The sequence below is a fragment of the Eubalaena glacialis genome, chromosome 10 (assembly GCF_028564815.1).
Source record: "Eubalaena glacialis isolate mEubGla1 chromosome 10, mEubGla1.1.hap2.+ XY, whole genome shotgun sequence".
NCBI classification, from domain to species: domain Eukaryota; kingdom Metazoa; phylum Chordata; class Mammalia; order Artiodactyla; family Balaenidae; genus Eubalaena; species Eubalaena glacialis.
In genome coordinates this window covers 84,634,586-84,655,225 of record NC_083725.1, presented here as the reverse complement: position 1 = coordinate 84,655,225, position 20,640 = coordinate 84,634,586, and the positions used below count along the sequence as shown (strand labels likewise).

Here is a 20,640-nt window from a genome sequence, read left to right as displayed (position 1 = left end):
CTCCCTGACTGCAAGTTTTTTTTTTGTTTTTTTTTTTAAATTTATTTATGGCTGTGTTGGGTCTTCGTTTCTGTGCGAGGGCTTTCTTCTAGTTGTGGCAAGCGGGGGCCACTCCTCATCGCGGTGCGCGGGCCTCTCACCATCGCGGCCTCTCCTGTTGCGGAGCACAGGCTCCAGACGCGCAGGCTCAGTAGTTGTGGCTCACGGGCCCAGCTGCTCCGCGGCATGTGGGATCTTCCCAGACCAGGGCTCGAACCCGTGTCCCCTGCATTGGCAGGCGGATTCTCAACCACTGCGTCACCAGGGAAGCCCCATGGTACAATTTTAAAATTCTGAAAATTTAACATTACTGTAATTCCAATATTCCAATTTTGTCAACTGACTCAAAATTGTCCTTTATAGCATTTTATGCCCCTGTATGGGATCCAGTCCAGGATCATGCGGTACATTTAGTTGTCAGGTCTCTTTAATCTCTTTTCTTCTGGAACAATTTCTAAGCCTTTTATGTCTTTCACAGCACTGACATTTTGGAACAATTCAGGCCAGTTTTTTTTAACAGAATATTCCACAATTTGGGTTTGTCTGAGATTCCTCAGGATGGGTTTCAGGTTTTCCATCCCTGATTGCAATACAACACTAAGTGATGTTGCACTCTTCTCGAGGTACCACGTCAGGAAGCACGTGACATCCAGCTGCTCCTCACCAGTGATGTACTTTTGATCACCTGGTCATGACGCCTCATTCTCCCATGTGGTTACTATGGTTCCCTTTGCAACTAATAAGCCATCAGTGGAGAGCCACTTTGAGACCATGTAAATAGCTGCTCTCCATCAAACTTTCTCCTCTAGATTTCAGCATCCAGTGATGATTCCTGCCTTAACTAACCTTTACCATCACAGCTGCAACTCTTCTACATTTATCAGTCAGCATTCACCCGAACAGTTGAGTTCTCTCTTCTCCTCCATTGATAGATCATCTATTTATGTATCTATCTATGAATACAGATTTGTAGGTTCCTATTTCATTCCACAGTTATAATCCACAATGGTCCTCAATTATTTTGATGCTCTAGTTGTCCCAGATTAGCTTGCTCTTTGTAGCCCTGGAGGGCAGAACTAGTACTTGTAGGGAGACGCTACCAAGGAGGGGCAGATTTTGACTTAATGAAACAAGAGCTTTTAAATAATTCTAACTCTCCATCACTAGAACTAGTTGAGGAGGTAGTAAGTTGCCCATCTGCTGACTACTGTAATAGACTCTGCTGACTACTTTTCATGGAAGCAATTCACACATCAGGTTGAGGCTTTTAAAAGGTCCCTTCCAAGCCTCAGAGTTGCACCAGAATCCTGGAAAGGAGGAGGGTGTGACATACAGTTTAGAGGAGCGCTCAGAAGAATACTAAATACTGGTAAGGGAAAACATCCGGGCCACCTTTTGGAAACAATCCGAGCCAGGCTTAGGGAAGCAAGGGTTGCAGTGAATAAAATTCTCATCCCTAATCTCCTCATCTCTTCTTGAACATCACTGCACGCCAGGTACCGTGTTAAATGCTGTGAACCTAGAAAGAAAGATGACTCAGACCCAGGCCTGGAGAGACCCAGGCCCAATACAGCAGTCAGTAGGATGACAGAGGAGGGTCCCTCCAGCTCTGCCTGGGGGAGCTAGGAAGTATCAGGGAGAAACTGACCTTTCAAGAATGAGTAGAAGCTCTCCAGCCAAAGAGCAACTGTAACCACTAGAATTCTGTCCAATACAAGATGGAGTCACTAGGACTCCAATTCTGGGAAAATCTTAGGAAGAATAGAGAGAGATACACCCACCCCCAACACACATGTGTGTGTGTGTATATACACACACACACACATATATGTATATATTAAAAACATGTACACATACAAATATATATTTTTACATTTTCCTTTTATAGGCACATGTGTGGGGGAAGCAGGGAGTATAGCGATTAATAGCTTAGCATCCTGGCCAGAGCACTGTACCCTCCCGCCATCCCCCCAACCAAGAGATCTGTGTTCACAAGACACTCTGAGATGAAATGTTCTGAACTGGCTGATGGACAGTCTAGGGAAGAAGTCACATAGGAGATGCCTATGTTTAGCTGCCTTCTCATCCCCCCGTATCCTGGGCCTCTGTTCTCCACACCCAGAGCAGAGGGTGTGAGCCTGGCACAGTCAGGGGTAGAGTTCCATGTGTTGACATCTGGCCTTACTTAGTAGGGAGCCCCTGGGCAGAGGGAGCCTCTCCTGGAGGGCTGGGGGGAAGCAACTTGGTGGCCTGAGCGGCAGCCTGGGTCGGCGGTACTAGCTTGAGCTTCTGAAATCGCAGTCCAGTAGTTCAGGCCCAGAAAGGTCACTGTCTAGGGAGGTTCAGCTCATCTGGATAGATTCAGGGAAGCATCCTCCTGAGAAATGATTAAAAACTGTGCTAGCTTACATTTCCCTAGCACTATGCTTAGTAAATTTGCGAGACACATGTTACCATTCACCTTTGCTGGGCCCTGGCAGACACAACTAATCTATCGTGACACTCTGACATCGATTCAGAGGCCTCTTCATCTTTCTACACATATCTTTCTAGGCAGTGGCTACCAAGTCCTATCCAGAAACACCTTCCAGTATCCAAGCATATTTCATATCTGATACCTACCTTGTGCATTTCCCAAGACTGCCACAAGATCAGACAAAGCAGGCATGGCTGTGCCCATTTTAAAGACAGGGAAACAGAGGTGGCAGAGGCCATGTTCAGAGACCCATGTGGCAAGGAGCTGAGAGGGTCTTCTAGGAGCTGAGGGTGGCCTCCAACCAACAGTCAGGGAGAAATCAGGGCTCATGCTCCTATAACTGCAAGTAAATGAATTCTGCCAACAATCTGAGTAAGCTTGACCCCTTTCCCCAGTCAAGCTCCAGATGAGAACTCAAGCCTGACCAACACCTTGACTGCAGTCTTGCAGAGGCACCCAGCTAAGCCATGCTTGCACTTCTGATGCACAGAAATAGTTAATATATGTTGTGAGATAGTTAATATATGTTGTTTTAAGCCATTAAGTTTGTGACACTTTGTTATACAGCAACAGCAAACTAATACAGGGAAGGAAGGAAAAAGGAGAGAAGAGAAGGAGGACCAATGGAAGCTGGTCTTCAATCAATCTTAGGACAGCAGGGAAGCATCTTTCTCTTTCAAAGTCCAAAATCTTCGCCTAAGGGCAACTTACCTATATTTTTAGGTACAGTCTCCACAGATGTGAGCAGAGCTAGAACTATACAAGGCTTCTCTCACTTGAAGGATAAGCAACTTTTCCATAAGAACTCACGCCTGAGGGGCTGGGGCTTCTGTCCTTTTTTTCTGCCTTCTCTTTTGGCATGAGTCGGCTGCTAAAGCTGCCAGCGACAACAATCAGCCTAATGCCATCTAATTGACCTCCCGCCTCCACGGTCTGCTCTAAGTTCTCAGGCAGGACCACTGGGGTGCTTCCCTTAAGACCCAAGGCAAAGCTGTGCCCAGCCTCCACCCACGTGCCTGCCCAGGGTGACTCCTCTCCTCCTGCACACAGCCAAGGCATTAAAAACCCCACCGCTCCACTTCCCTTCCCCTAGTATGAAAAACAGAACCAGCCCTCTGCGGAGTTTGATCCTTTGATTTCTCAGACCCGATTAGAGTTCACAGGAATAAACCAACCCCATATTGCTTTTTTTTTTTTTTTTTTTGAAATATTGCCAGAGTAATCCACAAAAAAGCACCATCGCAGGGGGGAAATGAGAGAGCCAGAAAGATGGTAGGAGGTAAGAAAGGGGACAGAGAGCCCCTCCCCAAACCACCAGCATTTCCCCCCAGCCATGGCTAGTCTTTCTTCTCAGAGAATCAAGATGAGATTGCCACATGGGTGATCTTATCAGGAAAAGCAAGCTGGTACCCCCCACTCCCCCGGCACAAGACAGAGTCAAAAAAAGTGTCATACATGTGACAGAAACACTGCATTTTTAGATGTCAGGGTTCCGGTCCCTCTTGCCAGACTCGGCCCCGTCTGGACTGGTCTCCATGGTAACTCATCCACCCCTGACGTAAAATCTGCTCTTACCCACAACCTGGATAATCTGGGCCAGGAGGACGCCGTCCGTCACGTCTTGCTGGAGATCCTTGATGAGACGTTTGTGGCCTGATTTGGCTAGATAGTGATTGGCCCAGTCCGTGTAGATCTGCAAAAAAAGCAAACGGGCAACTTTAGGAACCCCGGTATAGGAGCCACGGTCCCGCAGGCGAGCTGTCTGGGGCCAGCCAGCGCCATTAACATGCAGTGCATTGTGCCCGTGGGGTATTCAGCTGGCCACAGCCAGGCTTTCACCTATTGAGAGATCTGCCATCAAGGCTCAGGAGAAAGCTAAAGAAAGCTTCAAAACATGCAGAGGCCTGAATGGGACAGGGGACACGGAACGAAACAGTCTGCGCCAGACGGCTTTGAGAGGCTGCGGCTCTAAATGCAGGCGAGGTCCCCTCCGCCCCCCTGCCCTACCCCGCCCCTTCCCATCTTTTTCTCTTTATTGAGAAAACGTATGGGGAGGTTACCACCCAACAGGCATCTTTTCACGGGCCATTTCAGGGAAAGGAGGGCTATTGAGTTAGCCGAGTTCTCAGGAGCCTGGGTCCCTTGTAAAGGAGCCAAGTACCAAAACACAGAGCGCTTCAATTACTCTTGTGTGAGCGGGGTTATTAATGGCCTCACAATCATCTCAAATTTAATCAGTTTAACTTAAAAGCCTGGCATCATTTTCACAGTTGGGATTCTCTGAACAAAAAAACCCCAGCAAATTCCAACATATTTAAACACAGCATTGGTGTGCACAGCACCCGAAAGGCTGAGGCTGGGTCATCATGGGATCAGGAAAGCAGACCCCCCTGGGGGACAGAGAGACCTGCCCCTCCCAGTCACAGAATCATCGGCACAAAGAATATTTGCTTCCAACGAGCCAACAAACACAAGAAAACTCTTGCCTAAAAACTTTCTCCCTAAATGACATAAGCCAAAAACAAAACTGAAAACCTCCTTGTCAATTCTGAGTGCTAAGTTTCATGCGTGGACTTCTGAGTTTGTGGGGGACGTGCAGGTCCTGTTTATCAGCACCTTTTTTTTCCCCAGGAGGGATACAAACCCACGCCGGCTCAGAAAGAGAAGTATCCCACCTCAGCTGGGCCGTGTTTGCAGGTGCAGTTCACGTACTAACCCATGTGATGCCTCCACCCAAATGATGAAAGTGATCACTGTATCTCCACTGGCAGACCTGCTCCGAGATCTCGCGTGACTCACCGAGCAGTGGAAGCCCTGGCCTCGCCCCAGCTCTCACTCTCCATCCTGTTCTTCCCGGCACTGTGCTCAGAGGAATCTCACACAGTGGGGTGCTGCCCTTCAAGGCCCCCGGAATGGGGACTGAGGGTCAGGGCCTGGACTTGCAAAGCAGGCCCTTCGAGGGAGGCGGCACCTCTGACTACTCCACCTGGGACCGTGAAGGCCTCATCCCAAGAGGGGCCAAGGCAGACGTGCACTTTCCACTTCATCAAGCGCTAAGAACAGACGACGCCTATCCACCCCCCAGCCCCCAACTTGAAGCTTCCACTGCAGAGACCCACACCACAATATGGTTCTATTTCACACCTCGGACCATGGCATCTAATCCTTAAATCCATGTCACTCTCCTTCCTCATGACTCCCAAATTGTCAGATAGAAGCTCTAGTTCAGCAAGATCATTTTCAATTTCACAAGCACTGAGAAGGCTAAGGAAGTCGAGCGCCATCTTGGTCATTACAATGGCCAATCTGAGAGATCATTCGATGAAACGGTTAAGAGGGAGAGAGAGAAAGGGAAAAACATTCAAAGGAAAAGAGAAAGACCTGGGTTCAAGTCCCAGTTCTGGAGGCTCCCCAGGGTGGGGATTTCAGTCTGTTTTGTTCAATTTCTCAACATGTATCTCTGGAGGAAGGGGTGTATGACCTCAGGTGAGCTATTTAACTCTCTGAGCCTAGGTTTTCTTATCTGTAAAATGGAATAAATACCATGTACTTGTCAGTTCTTATGAGGACTGAGTGATATAACATATTCGAAAAAAAGTGCCTTATGCAGAGTAGGAGCTTAATAACAACTAACACATACAGAACCTAATACATGCCAGACACTGGTACAGACACTTTACATGCATTAACTCATTTCATCCTTATTCTCTGTGGTAGATTCTATTATTGTGTCTATTTTTCAGAGGAGAAAACTAAAGTGTAGAGAGGTAAAGTAACTTATCTAAGATCACAGGGAAGTGGCAGAGCCAGGATATGAACCCAGGCTGACTAACTCTAGAATCCCTTAGACACTCTCCAACACTGCTTCTCTGAATACAAATATAAATTATTCAATTCACTCACCCCCTCCATGACACCGTCCTACTGACTTGGCTCATTCTCTGTTCAGTTATGTTCACACTGAAAGAATTATTTAAAAATAAATAAAAACCCCAAACCTATCCATTGCTGTCTGAATGCCCTTTGGCAAGTCACTTGCCTTTTCTGGGCTTCAGTTTATCCAGCTGTAAAATGGGCACAGTAAGGTCTACTTCAGAAGGTGGTTGTGAAGACTCAGTGAAGCACCACCCGGAAGCCCCTGACCTGACCCACGTGGGACTCAGGAAGCAGAGGCAGCAGGTGGTCAAGAGGAGGGCACTGGAGTCAGCAGACTGCTCTAAATCTTAGCTGCTACGCTGCCTATTACGTCTGTGTCCTTTGGCCTGGGTGTCCTCATTTACAAGAGGGGATAATAATACCAACATCACTGGGCCATTATGAAGGTGAAACAAGTTCATACACATAAAGGACACAGAATCTGACACATGCTAAGTGTTCAGTAAATAAAAAGAATAATTAGAAATTTGACTACCAGGATTATAAAATGGGCCAGAACAAAACCAGCCACAGCCTCTACCCTGAACCTCCAGGACACAAATGACTTGAAGACTCACTCCCCTTCTCTTTCACAAGGTACAATTTCGAGAGTCTGGAGCACCCCCATCTGGAATCACAAACCACGGTAGACTGTAAAAGAAAAGCAGGCCAGAAACTGGTCAGGCTGGTTCAGAGAGTGATACCAGGCTGGCATCTTCCCTAAACAGGAGATACAGCGCAGTGATGTCTCAAGCCCTGGAGGGATCCTACCATCTGAGGGTCTGAGGGACCACGAGAACATCCCAAAGCTTAAAGCCATCTGCCCTACAACCATCAGCTGAGGTGAGAACAGGCCACGGACAAGGACACCGCTGAGTGGGAGGGGATACAGGTACCTCTACTCATTCCCTTCCTAGGTGATTAAGAGTATTTTAACACAGACGTATCCTCCCTAAAGCCAGCCCTCTCTGCGTCTATACAATCCAGCAGGAAACCAAGGTTAAGCAAGCTTCTTTCAACAAGTACAGGGGTAACCCTCTCCCACTCACCCACCGGCACACAAAGTGTGGAGCCCTGGGGAGGCCACACAGGTATCTGGTATACCAGGGAGAACTCTGAAAGTTCTATAGTGGTCAGAAATGGCTCTGCCAAAGAAGTGAACCTCTCTACTCCACGCTGTTTAAGACAGAGCTCTTCGTCTCCCAACTCGAATCTACCTACATACCACAACCAATTTAATCTTCCAAGAGCACAGCTCTAGTCTTATCACCTGCTCACAAAATCATCAACGGCTCCCCACTGAATGAAAGGCAGACTTTTCACACTGCAGTTCAAGGCAGTCTTCTCATCCATCCACTCTTCCCCAGCCAGTGTCGACCTCGCAGGGGAGGCAGTGCGTGGGTAAGTGAAAAGCTTGGGCTTGGGGACTGACCAAGTCAAGGTGGCCCTTGGCATGTGAATTTCTTTTCACCTCTCTGTACCTCAGTTTTATCCTCCATAAAATGGGGATTATACCAAATATATGATAAGGCAGGGAGGGACTGGCCAACTGTGACCCAGGCCAAACCCAAGGGACCACCTGTTCCTGTAAACAAAGTTCTATGGGAGCCCAGCCACACCCATTTGTTATCTGTAGCTGCTTTCAGACCACAATGGCACAGCTGAGTAGTTGTGGTAGAGGCTTTTGGCCCGCACAGCCTCAAATATTTACTGTCCAGCTCTTAACAGAAAAAAGTGGCCAGTCTGTGTCATAGGGACTGAATGACATAATATGCCTACACATAGCAAGGGCTCAGTAATAATTACAATTACCCTCAGGAAAACTGGACCTCACACTTCCCCATCTCTGAACTCCTGCCACCCCACCCACCTGGGTGCCTCCACCTGGGGCCACCCCAAAAAACTCCATTCCTACGCTGGTTCCTCCAGGAAGTCACCCTTGATTTCCTCATTGCATCCCGAGCTGCATACGAAGCAGAGAACCTGTTCGCTGGCACCACCTCCTCACCCCACCCCCAGATTGTGGCAGAGATGGTGTCTCGTCCATCTCTGGACCCAGACAGTGTCTCTCAAGGCGGGGGCACAGCAGGTGGTCAGTAAGTGGTTGCCGGTGTTGAGCTGAATGGAGAGAAAAAGGGCAAACCCTTGGGAAACTGATTGCATTGGAGACTTAATGTGAGCTCTCAGTGAATCCTCAAACCAGGATCTTAAGTCTCTTTATTGACGGAAAAGAGGAAGGAAGAGAGAAAATAAAATCACTCCAGAGTGCAAGCTCGTTAATCAGGACCCATCAAACAAGAATCATTGATTATCTGGAGTTTCCTCTCCCTAGCTCTTGACTTTCTGAAGAAGTGAGTCACAAGAAAATGCCTAGATTTATTTTAAGAAACAGTTTTCATGGGCCCTGCTACGCACTGACATACTTCAGTCCCATCCCTCTCACTTGCTGTTTCAGTAGCTCATGCAATGACTACCATTCTTCCAAGGAGCACCTCTGGAAAATAAACTCACAATATCCTTAGTCATCGAAGACTACTTCGGGTTCAGGAACTCAACAAAAATGGAACAGTGTGTGTTTGAAAGATTTTAAGCAAGGGCTAAGGCATGCAGGGCTTCCTCTGTAAGCCTCAGGCACTCAGAATCAACTTCTCCAGAGCCTCTCCTTCCTCAGAGTTCTAAAGACTCAGGGCTTCTGTTGCTTTTACGCTGGAGCCCACTCATCCTTTATCGGTGAACTTTCAGTAGAAACGGGCAAGACAAAGAACCACGCAGTTCTAGGAAAGAATAAAACAACCATCCCCACCCCCAACTCCAAATCATCACATCATTCCAGAGAAAAGATTCTAGGGGAAAAGGCTCTAGAATCGTTTCACACCAGTATCTGAAGGAGTCTTTCCCGCTCTGGCTCTGACCCATCTCGCTGAGTTTACCACACTTCCCACCCCCTCTAACGGGAGACCCAGTGCTCCAGAAGCGCCCGGTGAGGGAAAGGAGCTGCTGTCAGAGGCTTGAAAGGAAAAAAGGGGAAGGAAGACAATGACAGCTGAAGAGCAAATTCGTTTTGATTCACTTTATTAGCCCTGACAGGATTTCAAGGAGTGTGTCATTTGTTTGCTTATAACTCCACATCATTCCATATCAAACAGGCTGAAATCAAAGAGGGAAAAGCTTGACAGATCAAGCAAAGTAAAGAACCTGATTATTAGCTGTAACAAGAAAACTGATAAAAATGGCACTGCTGTTAAACCAGCGGGGAAGGTGCCAAGTTTATACTGCAATTAGCTCTCAAATGAAGGGGGATGGGGGCACTCTAAGGAAGAAACCTCCCAAAATTCCATAAAATACCTGCACCCAAAGTCATTGCCCTAACAACTCTAAATGCAGACCAACATGCCGAGCAGGCAGCGTGATGGATCCTGAAGGCAGCAGATAGCTTTTAGCACAGCAGTTCCAGGAGGAAAAGAGTACAACGTATCTCTTAGCAGGAAATGCCAGGGTGGAGATTTAAGATACAAATACACTAGTCATTTAGCATCTGAGGTGGTTTCCAGTCCAACAGTTGTACAGAGAACTCAACTGTTCGGCCTCCATTCAATGTCCCGCTCTAGACTCTGGGAACATCGAACATCATCAACGTCCTATCATTTCCATGACTGCGCAGTGTGTGGTTAAATGGTTTAGTTCTGATTGTCCTGAAGCACAAAAAATGGTAGTGCAACAATAGTATAGAGTATCCACCCAGCACCTGAATACCACAAAGAATGATTATTCAATTAGTCACAGTTTTAAGACAATCAAAATGCACCATTTGTTATTAAGGGCAAAGCTGGTTAACACATTCACTTCTGTATCCCCAGCATCTCGAAAGGAGCCCGGTACCTACCCCACAGGTGTGGCCACATGTCCACAGATCATTTTAACTGCCTGGGGTGAAGTAAGGGGCCTGAAGTTAGCTGGTGGCTTTTTCCCTCTTCCCCTCTCTCCCCATCAGAGTCTAATATATCCTTTCCTAATGTAGACCCTGCCTTGATTAAAACCACTGCCTTGAAACAAACATTCAAATGGGTGAATGGTGTCCCCAGCCCTATACATTGGAAAAAGAGGGGGAGTACGGAGAAGCCAATCCAGGCCACACAGCCCAGCAGGGGCTGAGCCTGAACGCTGGCACTGCTCCCTGTTTTCTCAAAGGAAGAGTCCAGTTCTGCCCAGTGTCCGTGGTTCTCACTACATGCCCACCCTAGAGATCAATGACTCTCTTCCATCCCCGTGTTTGCCATCTCCCGATGCATTACTCAGGTCATTTGTGGTTTTTCATCAACCACGGTAATTATACAAGGGCAGTGTGTCTGCAATCTCAGGAGCTGGTGTGGACCAGGGTTCAGATCTGGCTCTGCCTCTTACCAGCCAGGTGGCCCACGATGAGTCAGGGCCAGCTGAGCGTAGGGGGCCCTCACTTACACGGTGGCGATATGCAGGTTTGCTTTACAGATGAAATGAAAACATGTATGTCAATGGTTAACACAGTGTCTGGAGCACAGTACTGAATAAATTGGTGGTTATTCATATTCAAATTAATATAAGTTTTGGGGGTATAAGTCATTCTAAATTGCTGAGAGCTTCCACTTCTGAAAGCCAGTTTTTAACTATGCCATTGGGACTCTTTCCCAAATAGATTATCATGATCCCTGCTTTTTAAATCAACCCAATTCCATGTTTTCTTGATGACCTGTGGACGTCACTATGAATAGCATTTTGATGCATACAAGGATGCCCTTAAGGCTGCAGAGTTGCTGGACTGTCTTTAAAAGACCCCAGAGTCCTTTAAAATTAGGTGTAAAGTAAAAGAAGTACCATTCAAGCAAGAGCCTTGATAGAACTTTTCCACTGATGAAAACACCTAAGTGGAAGGCTTCTGCGGCACCCCTCTGAGCTGCTCGGAGGGTCAGTAGGGAAGGCTTCTTGGCTCTCAGCTGGTCTCTAGCCAGGTAAGGCTGCTAGAAAGCTGGGCTCCAGGAGCACCTAGATGTGACTGGGGTCTGTATCTCCCACACGAACACGTGCAGAATGGGACTGCCAGCCCCCATGCTCAATATATGTTTTGGAACATGGTTCACAGGATCTTGTCTATACCAGGGAGTATACATCCTGGTCTGGACCCAGAAGATAGCAGCAGGGGGAGGGAGGAGCCCACTGCTGGTTTTCTCCCTTTTTAACTGGCAGTAACCTACATACTTGTATGTACAACCACCAAAGAGCCACCCTGACACCTGCCCATATGTATGCTTCTGTCCCTAAGGGATATGCACACGTGTACACACACACACACAGCAGGTGACTAGAGGAAGGGCAGGGCTTATCGCTAATCCGAATTTCCATCCACTCCCCTCACCACCCTTCCTCCTACTTTACCTCTGAATGATATCAAGTCAAGATAAGGTGCTCAGAGCTGCATGTACGCCCTGGTGCCTTGAGCAAACCCTGCCTGAGCAGCCGCCTCTGCTGGGTCCCACTCTTGCTGCAGCCTTGTGTAGGATGCTAACTACCATCCGCCAAATTCTATGGTGAATTGATAAAGAGAGCACCTTCTAGAGTCAGACTGCTTAGGTTCCAGACATGCCTCAACCACTTCCCGGCAGAGTTATCCCAGGCAAGTTCCTTAAACTATGTCTGAGCCTCCGTTTCCTCATCTGTAAAATGGGTCGACTCCCTATTCAGGTTCTTGTGAGATTGAAAAGAAGTCATCTAAATGGGAAGGAAATCTAAAAAAGAGGGGATATATGTTTACGTATAACCGATTCACTTTGCTGTACAGCAGAAACACAATACGGTAAAGCAACTATACTCCAATAAAATTTAATAGAAAAAAAAGATGATGAGAAGGAAAAAGAAAAAGAAAAGAGGTCATCTAACAATGCCCGGTGCATAGTAAGGGCACACAGTATGTTAGTGCCAATTATCATTACCATGAAGACGATGCCATGCACTGTGAACACTTGGCAAACAATGGATTCCTTTAGTTCCCAACTCACCTGTGAGGAAGGTATTATTTCCCCCATTTTACAGATGAGGAAATGGAGGCTCTGAGAGGGGAAATGACTGTCCCAATGTCACACACTAGTATGCAGCCTTTGACAGCAGAGACTCTGGTTCCTAATGATGCTACACTGCTTCTCAGAGGCCCACGCAGGAACCGCTAGCCACAGAAGGGTGAGCGTCACGGCCACGTGGGAAAAGCAGCCAGAGAGGGTGAGGCTCATTGCACAACAGGCACCTCAATGTCACCCGCGCCTGCCCCTGGGAACACAGTTGGCTGCTTGTCACTCACGCCTAACAGATCCAAGAGGGGAGCTGACACTTTCCCATGTCACCAAAGCACAAACCAAACATCATTTCATAACAGTGTCACCATCGCAAAAATAAAAATGCCAGTACAACAGGAGTTACCACTGCAGGGTTGTATCCGGATGGGAAATGCTCAGGAGTAAAGTCCCCCAGTTCCTCCAGCCTGAAGTGGACCAGGCCGGCCTGGGAAGGGCCCCTCAGCCACACAATGGTGGCATTGTCTTGCGGGAACACCAACCAGCCGCAGGTGGGCGTGCACAGCAACTCCGGAGGTTTTGAAACTGTGCCTCTAGAAAAACACACCAGGCTGGTGAACGTGCAGGGAGGCACTGGTGAGATCTTAAGGATGAGCACGTAGGCGCCTGCTTACCCCACACCTTGGGTTGACCCACCTTCGATGCCTAGGATGCCCCTTGCTTGCTTGCACTCTGTGCTCCTGGGATAGGCTGTGCTCTGCCCTGCACTTGACAGGATACACAGTCCTTTCCCATTTGTTTCCTCACTATGGCCACCACCTGTGCACGAGGGGAGGATGTGCTTCTGTTGAGAGCCTACTGTGTGCCAGGCATTTTCTACCTGTGATCTCATCTATAATCTCTCCCTGCTGGAGTGACAGCTGCAGGAGAACAAAAATTCTCATCTGCTTTGCTCACTGAATTTTTCCAAACATCCAGGATGGTGCCTGGCACACAGTAGGTGCTCACTAAATATCTGTTGACAAAATGAGTCATCCCCATTTTACATACTGGAAAACAGAGGCTCTAAAAGGTTAAGAAATGTACATGGGGTCCCACAGCTAACAAATGGTGATGCTCCATTTGAGCCAGGCAGCCTGGTCCGGCGGCTACCAGCCCTTACAAAACATGTGCATCCCGGTCTCCCGAGGGCCTCCCTGGAAAGTCAGATAAGGCCAAGTAAGGATGAAGACTATCACGGGTGCCTTCAGAATAAAACTGGGTTCCCCCTGCAGCACTTCCTCTCACCTACTCCAACCTTAGACGCAAGATCTGAACAACTTTTACCATAATGTCCAGCATCTCCAAGAAAGCCAAATGTCAGAGCCCACTTGGAATTTCTCAAGTATTTTCTCTCCCTTCCTGTGTTCATTAGTTACTGACTAACTAGAGATATTCTCTTCCCAAGAGCTTCCTCTATGGCTGTGATGGGAACCAGGCCCCCCCCCGACCCCCCGCCCAAGGCAGGCCTGGAGGGAGGGAAGGAGGAGATGGGGTGGAGGGTAGGCGGAGCTGCTGAGCACACTCTTTGACAGCAAACATCCCCAAACCCAACAAGAGCTTGTGAGAGCTGCCTGGCAGGGTGGCCACACCTGAGGGGCTGGTGACAACCTGGGCAACAATACAGACCTCCCTCCCGTCTGGTCATGAACTGACCTTTTAAATATTAGCCTCTCTCTGGTCCTCCAAGCCTCCACAGTTCCCCTCATCTGCAGACTGCAGGTAAGGGGGTGCCGGCCATTGCACTTCTCGGTCGCTCCTGTCCAGCCCAGATGCCTCAGCTTAGCTTCCTAGGCACAGGCTCCCCAGGATTTTGGCCCTACCAGGTCCAAAACCTTGGAGTCCTGGGTAGCCTCTGGTAGGTTGCTTAACCTCTCTGAGTCTGTCTCCTCTTCACAGGATTGTTAAATGCATAAAGGGAAATATTAGACCCAAGGGACCTCACACATTTGGACACGGAGTATGCCAAGGCGTTGAGCAAGCCACTCTCTGAGCCTCAGCTTCCACATTTGTAGAATGGGATACTAATTTATTATCTACTGTGAGGACTACAAGAGAATGTTTGGAAAGTCCTTAGCACAGTGCCTGGCACTTAGGTGGAACCTTCAAATTTTTTTAAACTTATTTTTATTTTTGGCCGCACCATGCAGCATGCAGGATCTCAGTTCCCCAACCAGGGATCGAACCCGTGCCCCCTGCAGTGGGAGTACAGAGTCTTAACCACTGGACCGCCAGGGAAGTCCCAGGAACCTTTAAATGTTAGTTTCCTTTCCTGCCTCGTCTCCATGTCCCCAACCCACAAATTCCTCTGGTCCACCACTCACACCACAGGCTCTGTGCCACGTTAACCTTTGGTCCCTGCTGGTGGGTTTTCTGGTCTGGCGTGTCCTCCCGCATCCCCTCCATTTGGCAGGATGTTCTTTTCTAGAAACCAGCCCTGACTGCCAGGCTTCTCTCCCTTCTTTGAAATCCTAGTGCACCTACAATTAAATACACCTGCGTGCCTAGCTACCCAGTCCCTGTACCTTTGCCCACACCATCCTCTCTGCCAGCAGTGCCATCTCTACCCCACCACCTGGCAAATGCCTATTCGGTGTCTTAAAAGCCTAGTCAAGTGTCGATCCCTGTAAAGCCATTCCCAACTCACTGTCTCACTCCCAACAGGAAATTCTTTGTTCCTTCTTCTTGGCTCCAAAAGCACTTTGCACATGGCTTCATCATGGTTATTATAACCATCCACATCTCACCTGGGGGCTTCTCCAGAGTAGAGAACAAATTTTCTACATCTTTGAAACATTAGCACAATGCCTGACTCCCTACGGGAGCTCAATAAACAAGCACTTACTGACTTACTGGAGGGTCAACGGGTGGACGGATGGACAAGAAATGGAGGGGTAGACCAGTGAACGTTCAGATGGATGGACAGACAGATGGATGAATAGATGGGATGGACGAATGAATCTGTCCCCCTTCACTGCCTAGAACATAAAGTCCATGAAATCAAGACGATGATTCATGTATCTCTTAGACCAGTCGTAGCACAAGACACAGAACAGGCACTGGTAGGTAACACTTTGCTGTGAGAATTTCCAGCAACACGGTAGTGACCCACCTGACTGTGGACATTAAAGTGTTCTTTAAAACGATACACACACAGAAACACACACATGCTAGAGTAGGCTTGAACTGGCTCTGGAGAGTTGACTGTTAAACTTTTAGGAAATCTGTGAGTTAGCTGTTAACCAGCCATTAATTATAAAGGAATATCAGAAAGTGAAATTTAAGAAAACAATCCCATTTACAATTGCATGGAAAATAAGATACCAAAGACTGAGTTCTCACCTTTGGGCAGTTGTTTTCTAGTTGTTCAACTCTGCATTACCAGATTGGCCTAAAATTATTCAAAATATTCTCTGAAAGGATTAATAGGAAATGATTAGACATTCCTGATCTCCAGGAATGTCCATCTCCAGTAGACAGATATTGGGACAGATAGATTGGGACTATCTCCAGTGGATAGTCCCAATCTCTCTACAGTGTTGTTGTATGAGGTGATCCTGAATCCCAAGAGACCAATTCATCCATAATTACAATTACAGAATTTCAGTGACTGAAGAACCTCTGGTGATCTGATACAACCCTAAATTTATAGTTGAAGAAAGTGAGGCCAATTTAAGTTACTTCTATGTTATCCCCAAACTTAAATATATGGCCCTATATGGCCCTAAAAACAAATATATAGGCCAATCATCCATGAAGTCACAACAAAACATACATGAAGCAAATAAAAATGCACTCTTTTGTATGATAAAGCTGAACTTAGAAAACTGATCATTCTGAAAAAATAATTTAATCTAAAATTGTTCAATTTAAAATCCCTTTTCCAATTGTATTGAGATTTAATTTACATGTAATGTACTGCATATATTTCAAATGTAAAATTTGATGAGTTCTGATCTACGTACACCCACGAAAGCATCCCTACAATCAAGATAACAAATGTTGGAATCTAAAAAAAAAATGGTTCTGATGAACCTAGGGGCAGGACAGGAATAAAGACGCAGACATAGAGAATGGACTTGAGGACACGGGGAGGGGGAAGGGTAAGCTGGGACGAAGCGAGAGAGTAGCATTGACATATATACACTACCAAATGTAAAATAGATAGCTAGTGGGAAGCAGCCACAGAGCACAGGGAGATCAGCTTGGTGCTTTGTGACCACCTAGAGGGGTGGGATAGGGAGGGTGGGAGGGAGGCACAAGAGAGAGGGGATATGGGGATATATGTATACATATAGTCGATTCACTTTGTTATACAGCAGAAACTAACACAACATTGTAAAGCAATTATACTCCAGTAAAGATGTTAAAAAAAAAAAAGATAACAAATATTTCTACCAACCCCAAGAACTTCCTTGCAACCCTTTATAATCCGTCCCTCACTCTCCCACTGCTGCAAGGCTAACACGGATCTGCTTTATGTCATTACAGATTCACTTAGGCTTTCTGAACTGTATACACATAGAATTACATATACTTTAAAATTCCATTATATAAACTTACAATTAAATCTTTAAAGGTAGTCGTACTCAAAACTCATCACTTCCTTTAAAATTATCTTTCTACATTTTGCCATTGTTTATGCTTGAGGTGATTTACATCTATTTCCTCCACATGAGAGAAACAGTATATAATGGTATAGTCTTGCACATCTCTTGCCAGTTCAGAGATGTCACATTTGGTAGACTGAAATCAGCCTTGGTAGGAGGATTTACCTTGGATATCAGCAAGTGCTACCTATCAATTGTGAGCCCACTGCTAACCACCGCTATGCGCGCACAGTTGAGTGGTGGGGGTGGGATGTTCCTTTCTCCCCCCTCCCCCCTCCCCCCAACCCCACACCAAGGAGAAGCTTTTTTGTTACGTAAAATAGTGTGTATGAGTGTGCAAATTTAGAGGAGTGCAGACTGAGCTAAAATGCTTTGCATCAGAAAGACAGAGTTCAGGCAGAGAAAGAAGAGGTCGGAGCTGGACCAACCGGGAAGCAGGAAGGTTGTGTGGGTGGGGAGGAAGGAAGAAGCCCTGGAGACAAGATCAAGGGGCATTTAATGAACCTGTACCTGGTCCAAACGCAGCCCTTTCAAATCTTCAATAAAATCTATATTCTTACCGGTGCTTTCTAGGGCTAGTGGAATCCTTCTTAGGAAGGCCTAAGGTGCCACAGCCTGCTTCCCAGTGGGTGAAGGGGCAGGAGAGAGTGAGCCAGAGCCAGTTAGGTTACTCCCGTTCCAGAGTGATGAGCTTTATCTACAGGGCCGAGGGGTAGATGGCGAGCTCGTGGTACCCCTATGTAGCACCGAACTGGGTGCCTGTCCTAAGGCACTCACTCAAGGAATGCTGGCAGACAGGCCCTCTTGGTGGCCTCATCCCTCCTCCTGCACAAGCCTCCTGGATTCCAGCATCAGTCTCCCAAATATTTATGGTCCACAAGCTGCCTCGCCCCTTCCTGCCCCCTACACTGACTCCGCCACCCACCGAGGTGTCCCAACTGGCCCTGCTCCCGATCTCCCCATTCCCGGGCACTGGGCCTGGCCCCGTCTCAGCCTGACCCTGGTGGTCAAAACTCACCTGACATGTTCCATTCCATTCCATCGGGGCTTCCTAGGTCCCAGGTATGCAGCTCTTCCAGGGATGACCTGGTGAGTCACTGTTCCCAACTAACATTTATGTTCCCAATGGAGTCATCAATGTTTTACTTCCAGGAGATGGCTAGGGGGAAAGGCAACCACACTAGCAAGCTTGGGAGAGAGTTTTTTGTCTTTTTTAAATGGTAAAAGGGTTTTTTGGGGCCAATCAGATCACTGCAGGTGAGTGGCCAATCAGATCACTGCAGGTGAGAGCAGTACATTGCTCACTAAAATTCACAACCCACGGGACAAACTGTGTGCACTCTTGCTAACTGTTTGAGGATGCTCCCTTACCCAGGAAACCTGAGTAGTGGATGACAGTTTAAGGATTTCCCCTGGGTCAGGTTTCTTGAGGAGATTAAGCAGCCAAAGCAGGCTGATTCATCAGGAAGAAGCAGATCCAGAGAAGACCCCAAGCATGGGGGCCGGGGGCAGTCCCCTTTTCTGCGTGAGGGGCCGTGAGGCAGGGGCAAAGCAAGATGCTGGGTGGGGCTCCACCCAGAGAAAGAGGGAGGGGCACAGCTGAGGGGCCCTGGGAAATAAACAGGGTACCATGTCTCCTTATTCTCCCCCACTTCCAGGCAGGTTTATGGTTGGCACAGAAAAGGCAACAGCCAAGAACCCTCTGAATTTTATGTTAGTGACAAGGAGAAAATGGTGTGCAGTGGTTAAGAGGGTGAGGTCAGATCTGGGATCAGATCCTGGCTTCACCTCTGAACGTATCCAAATCCAGGCAAGTCACTTAAACGCAAGCTCAGTTTCTTCATCAGTAAAATGGAGATAATAATGGTACCTAGTGCATAAACTTATATTAAGGATTGATGAGAAAAAATGTGCAGCACCTGTGAGCCCACGCACACAGGTACCCAATGAGGGGTAACGATGCTTATTAAGGAAGGTCCAGGTGCTCCAAGGGGAAACTTAGAAGGTCTGGCATCCTCAAAAATGGTCTGAGAGCTTCATCCCATTGGGCAGAGAGGCACTAGGCCTGCCAGAGACAGTGCTGTGTCATTTGTGGGAAAGTTGTGTGACAAAGGCTTTAAAAATCTCTGGAGATAGGCAGTTCCCAGCAGTGGCTGGAGTTGCCCTGCCCCAGGAAACGCTGTCCTGTTCGTTCTCCATTTAGGAGCCTCCTTCCTTTCTGAGCAACTCCATGGCCAAGAGACTTGGCCACGGTGGAAGTGGCCGTTGTGCCCCGGGCCCCTCTCCAGCCCAGATGTCAGAGCTCTCAGGCCTGGGGAAATCTCGGGGGTTCTGTGTTTTGTATTTTTATAATAGGCTTTTACTAGGAAGACTACCAGATACCAAGCTGGCACCCAAGAAAGAAGGGGCCAACCTGGCCCGGAGCACGAAAGAACGATTTGCACAAAGATACTGTTTATTCTACAAAGTTCTGGAAGTAAGCCCCGACTGATTCATCTCAAGAAGAATACATAAAGTCTTAACTACAACTCAGCCACTACCTCCCATCTGCGGTGCTTATAACTTATAAAGCCCTTCTGTACATACAATCTAATCTGAGCCACACCACAATCCTGGGAAAAGGGGGAGGCGGTCGCATTGCATTCTCCCCACTTCATAGATGAGGAAAGGGAGAGCTCAGCTGGTCAATGATTAGCATCAGCACTGCGGCCCAGGTATTCTCACTCAGTCCAGCCACCTAGGTGTCACTCGGCAGATACCAACACCAGGCCAGGTCATTGACGTGCTGTGATGGGGAGGGAGTTCTAGGACAGAACTGGAGGGAGTCTTCTCTTCCTGAGAAAATCGGAATTCAAGTTCCGTGTCTGTCCAGCCAGGCTCAGCAGGAGATGGAAATCCCCACGCAGAACATGAGATGTGTTCATCGAAGCTCAGAATCACATACCACAGCTTCCTCCTACTGAAATGTCTATTTTTAACATCCTACCTCAAAAGAAATCTCTTCCATGGGGCTGTGAGCCTAGATCCTGGAACTAAAATGTCAAAGTAATGATCCAAGGACACCCCCATCAATCACGCTTGGCCTGGGTATTGTTAGACCTCTAAGGCAAAAGACACGCCGGTGTCCAACATCCCAGTAGCCCTCTACCTCTAATGAGCCAACACACCCAGAGGACGGAGGCCACAGAAGGATATAAAATATTCAGAGGGCTCCATAGAGAGGCTCATATGGAAAATGGCCTCAAAGCTGCATCAGAAGATAGCTCCATGCGGGGGGCTTTTTTCTACATGGTTCACACCGACTCCATTCATACCCTTGCACGTAAAGGGCAAGACTACCCCCTCACCTAAGCGAACGTTTCGTGGCTTAAACATTTTACAATCAAGCATTCCAAGGTCAGTTATACACAGTAATCATTAAACAAATAAGAGAAATTCGCTCTTCCCCAGAAAATGCATCCTTTCTACACCTTATAACAATGTTGCCTAGAAAGTTGAGTTGGGGGGAGGGGCAGGGATACGT

General features: G+C 47.5%; 1 protein-coding gene across 2 annotated transcripts in view; it reads right to left on the bottom strand.

The window, feature by feature from the left end:
• NAV2 (neuron navigator 2) overlaps positions 1-20,640 on the bottom strand; it is a 396,612-nt gene that overhangs the window by 269,202 nt on the left and 106,770 nt on the right. For both annotated transcript variants that reach the window (XM_061201526.1, XM_061201527.1), the window contains exon 2: positions 4,091-4,208. In XM_061201526.1, the coding sequence (XP_061057509.1) occupies positions 4,091-4,208 (118 nt within the window). The remainder of the gene's footprint in view (positions 1-4,090; positions 4,209-20,640) is intronic.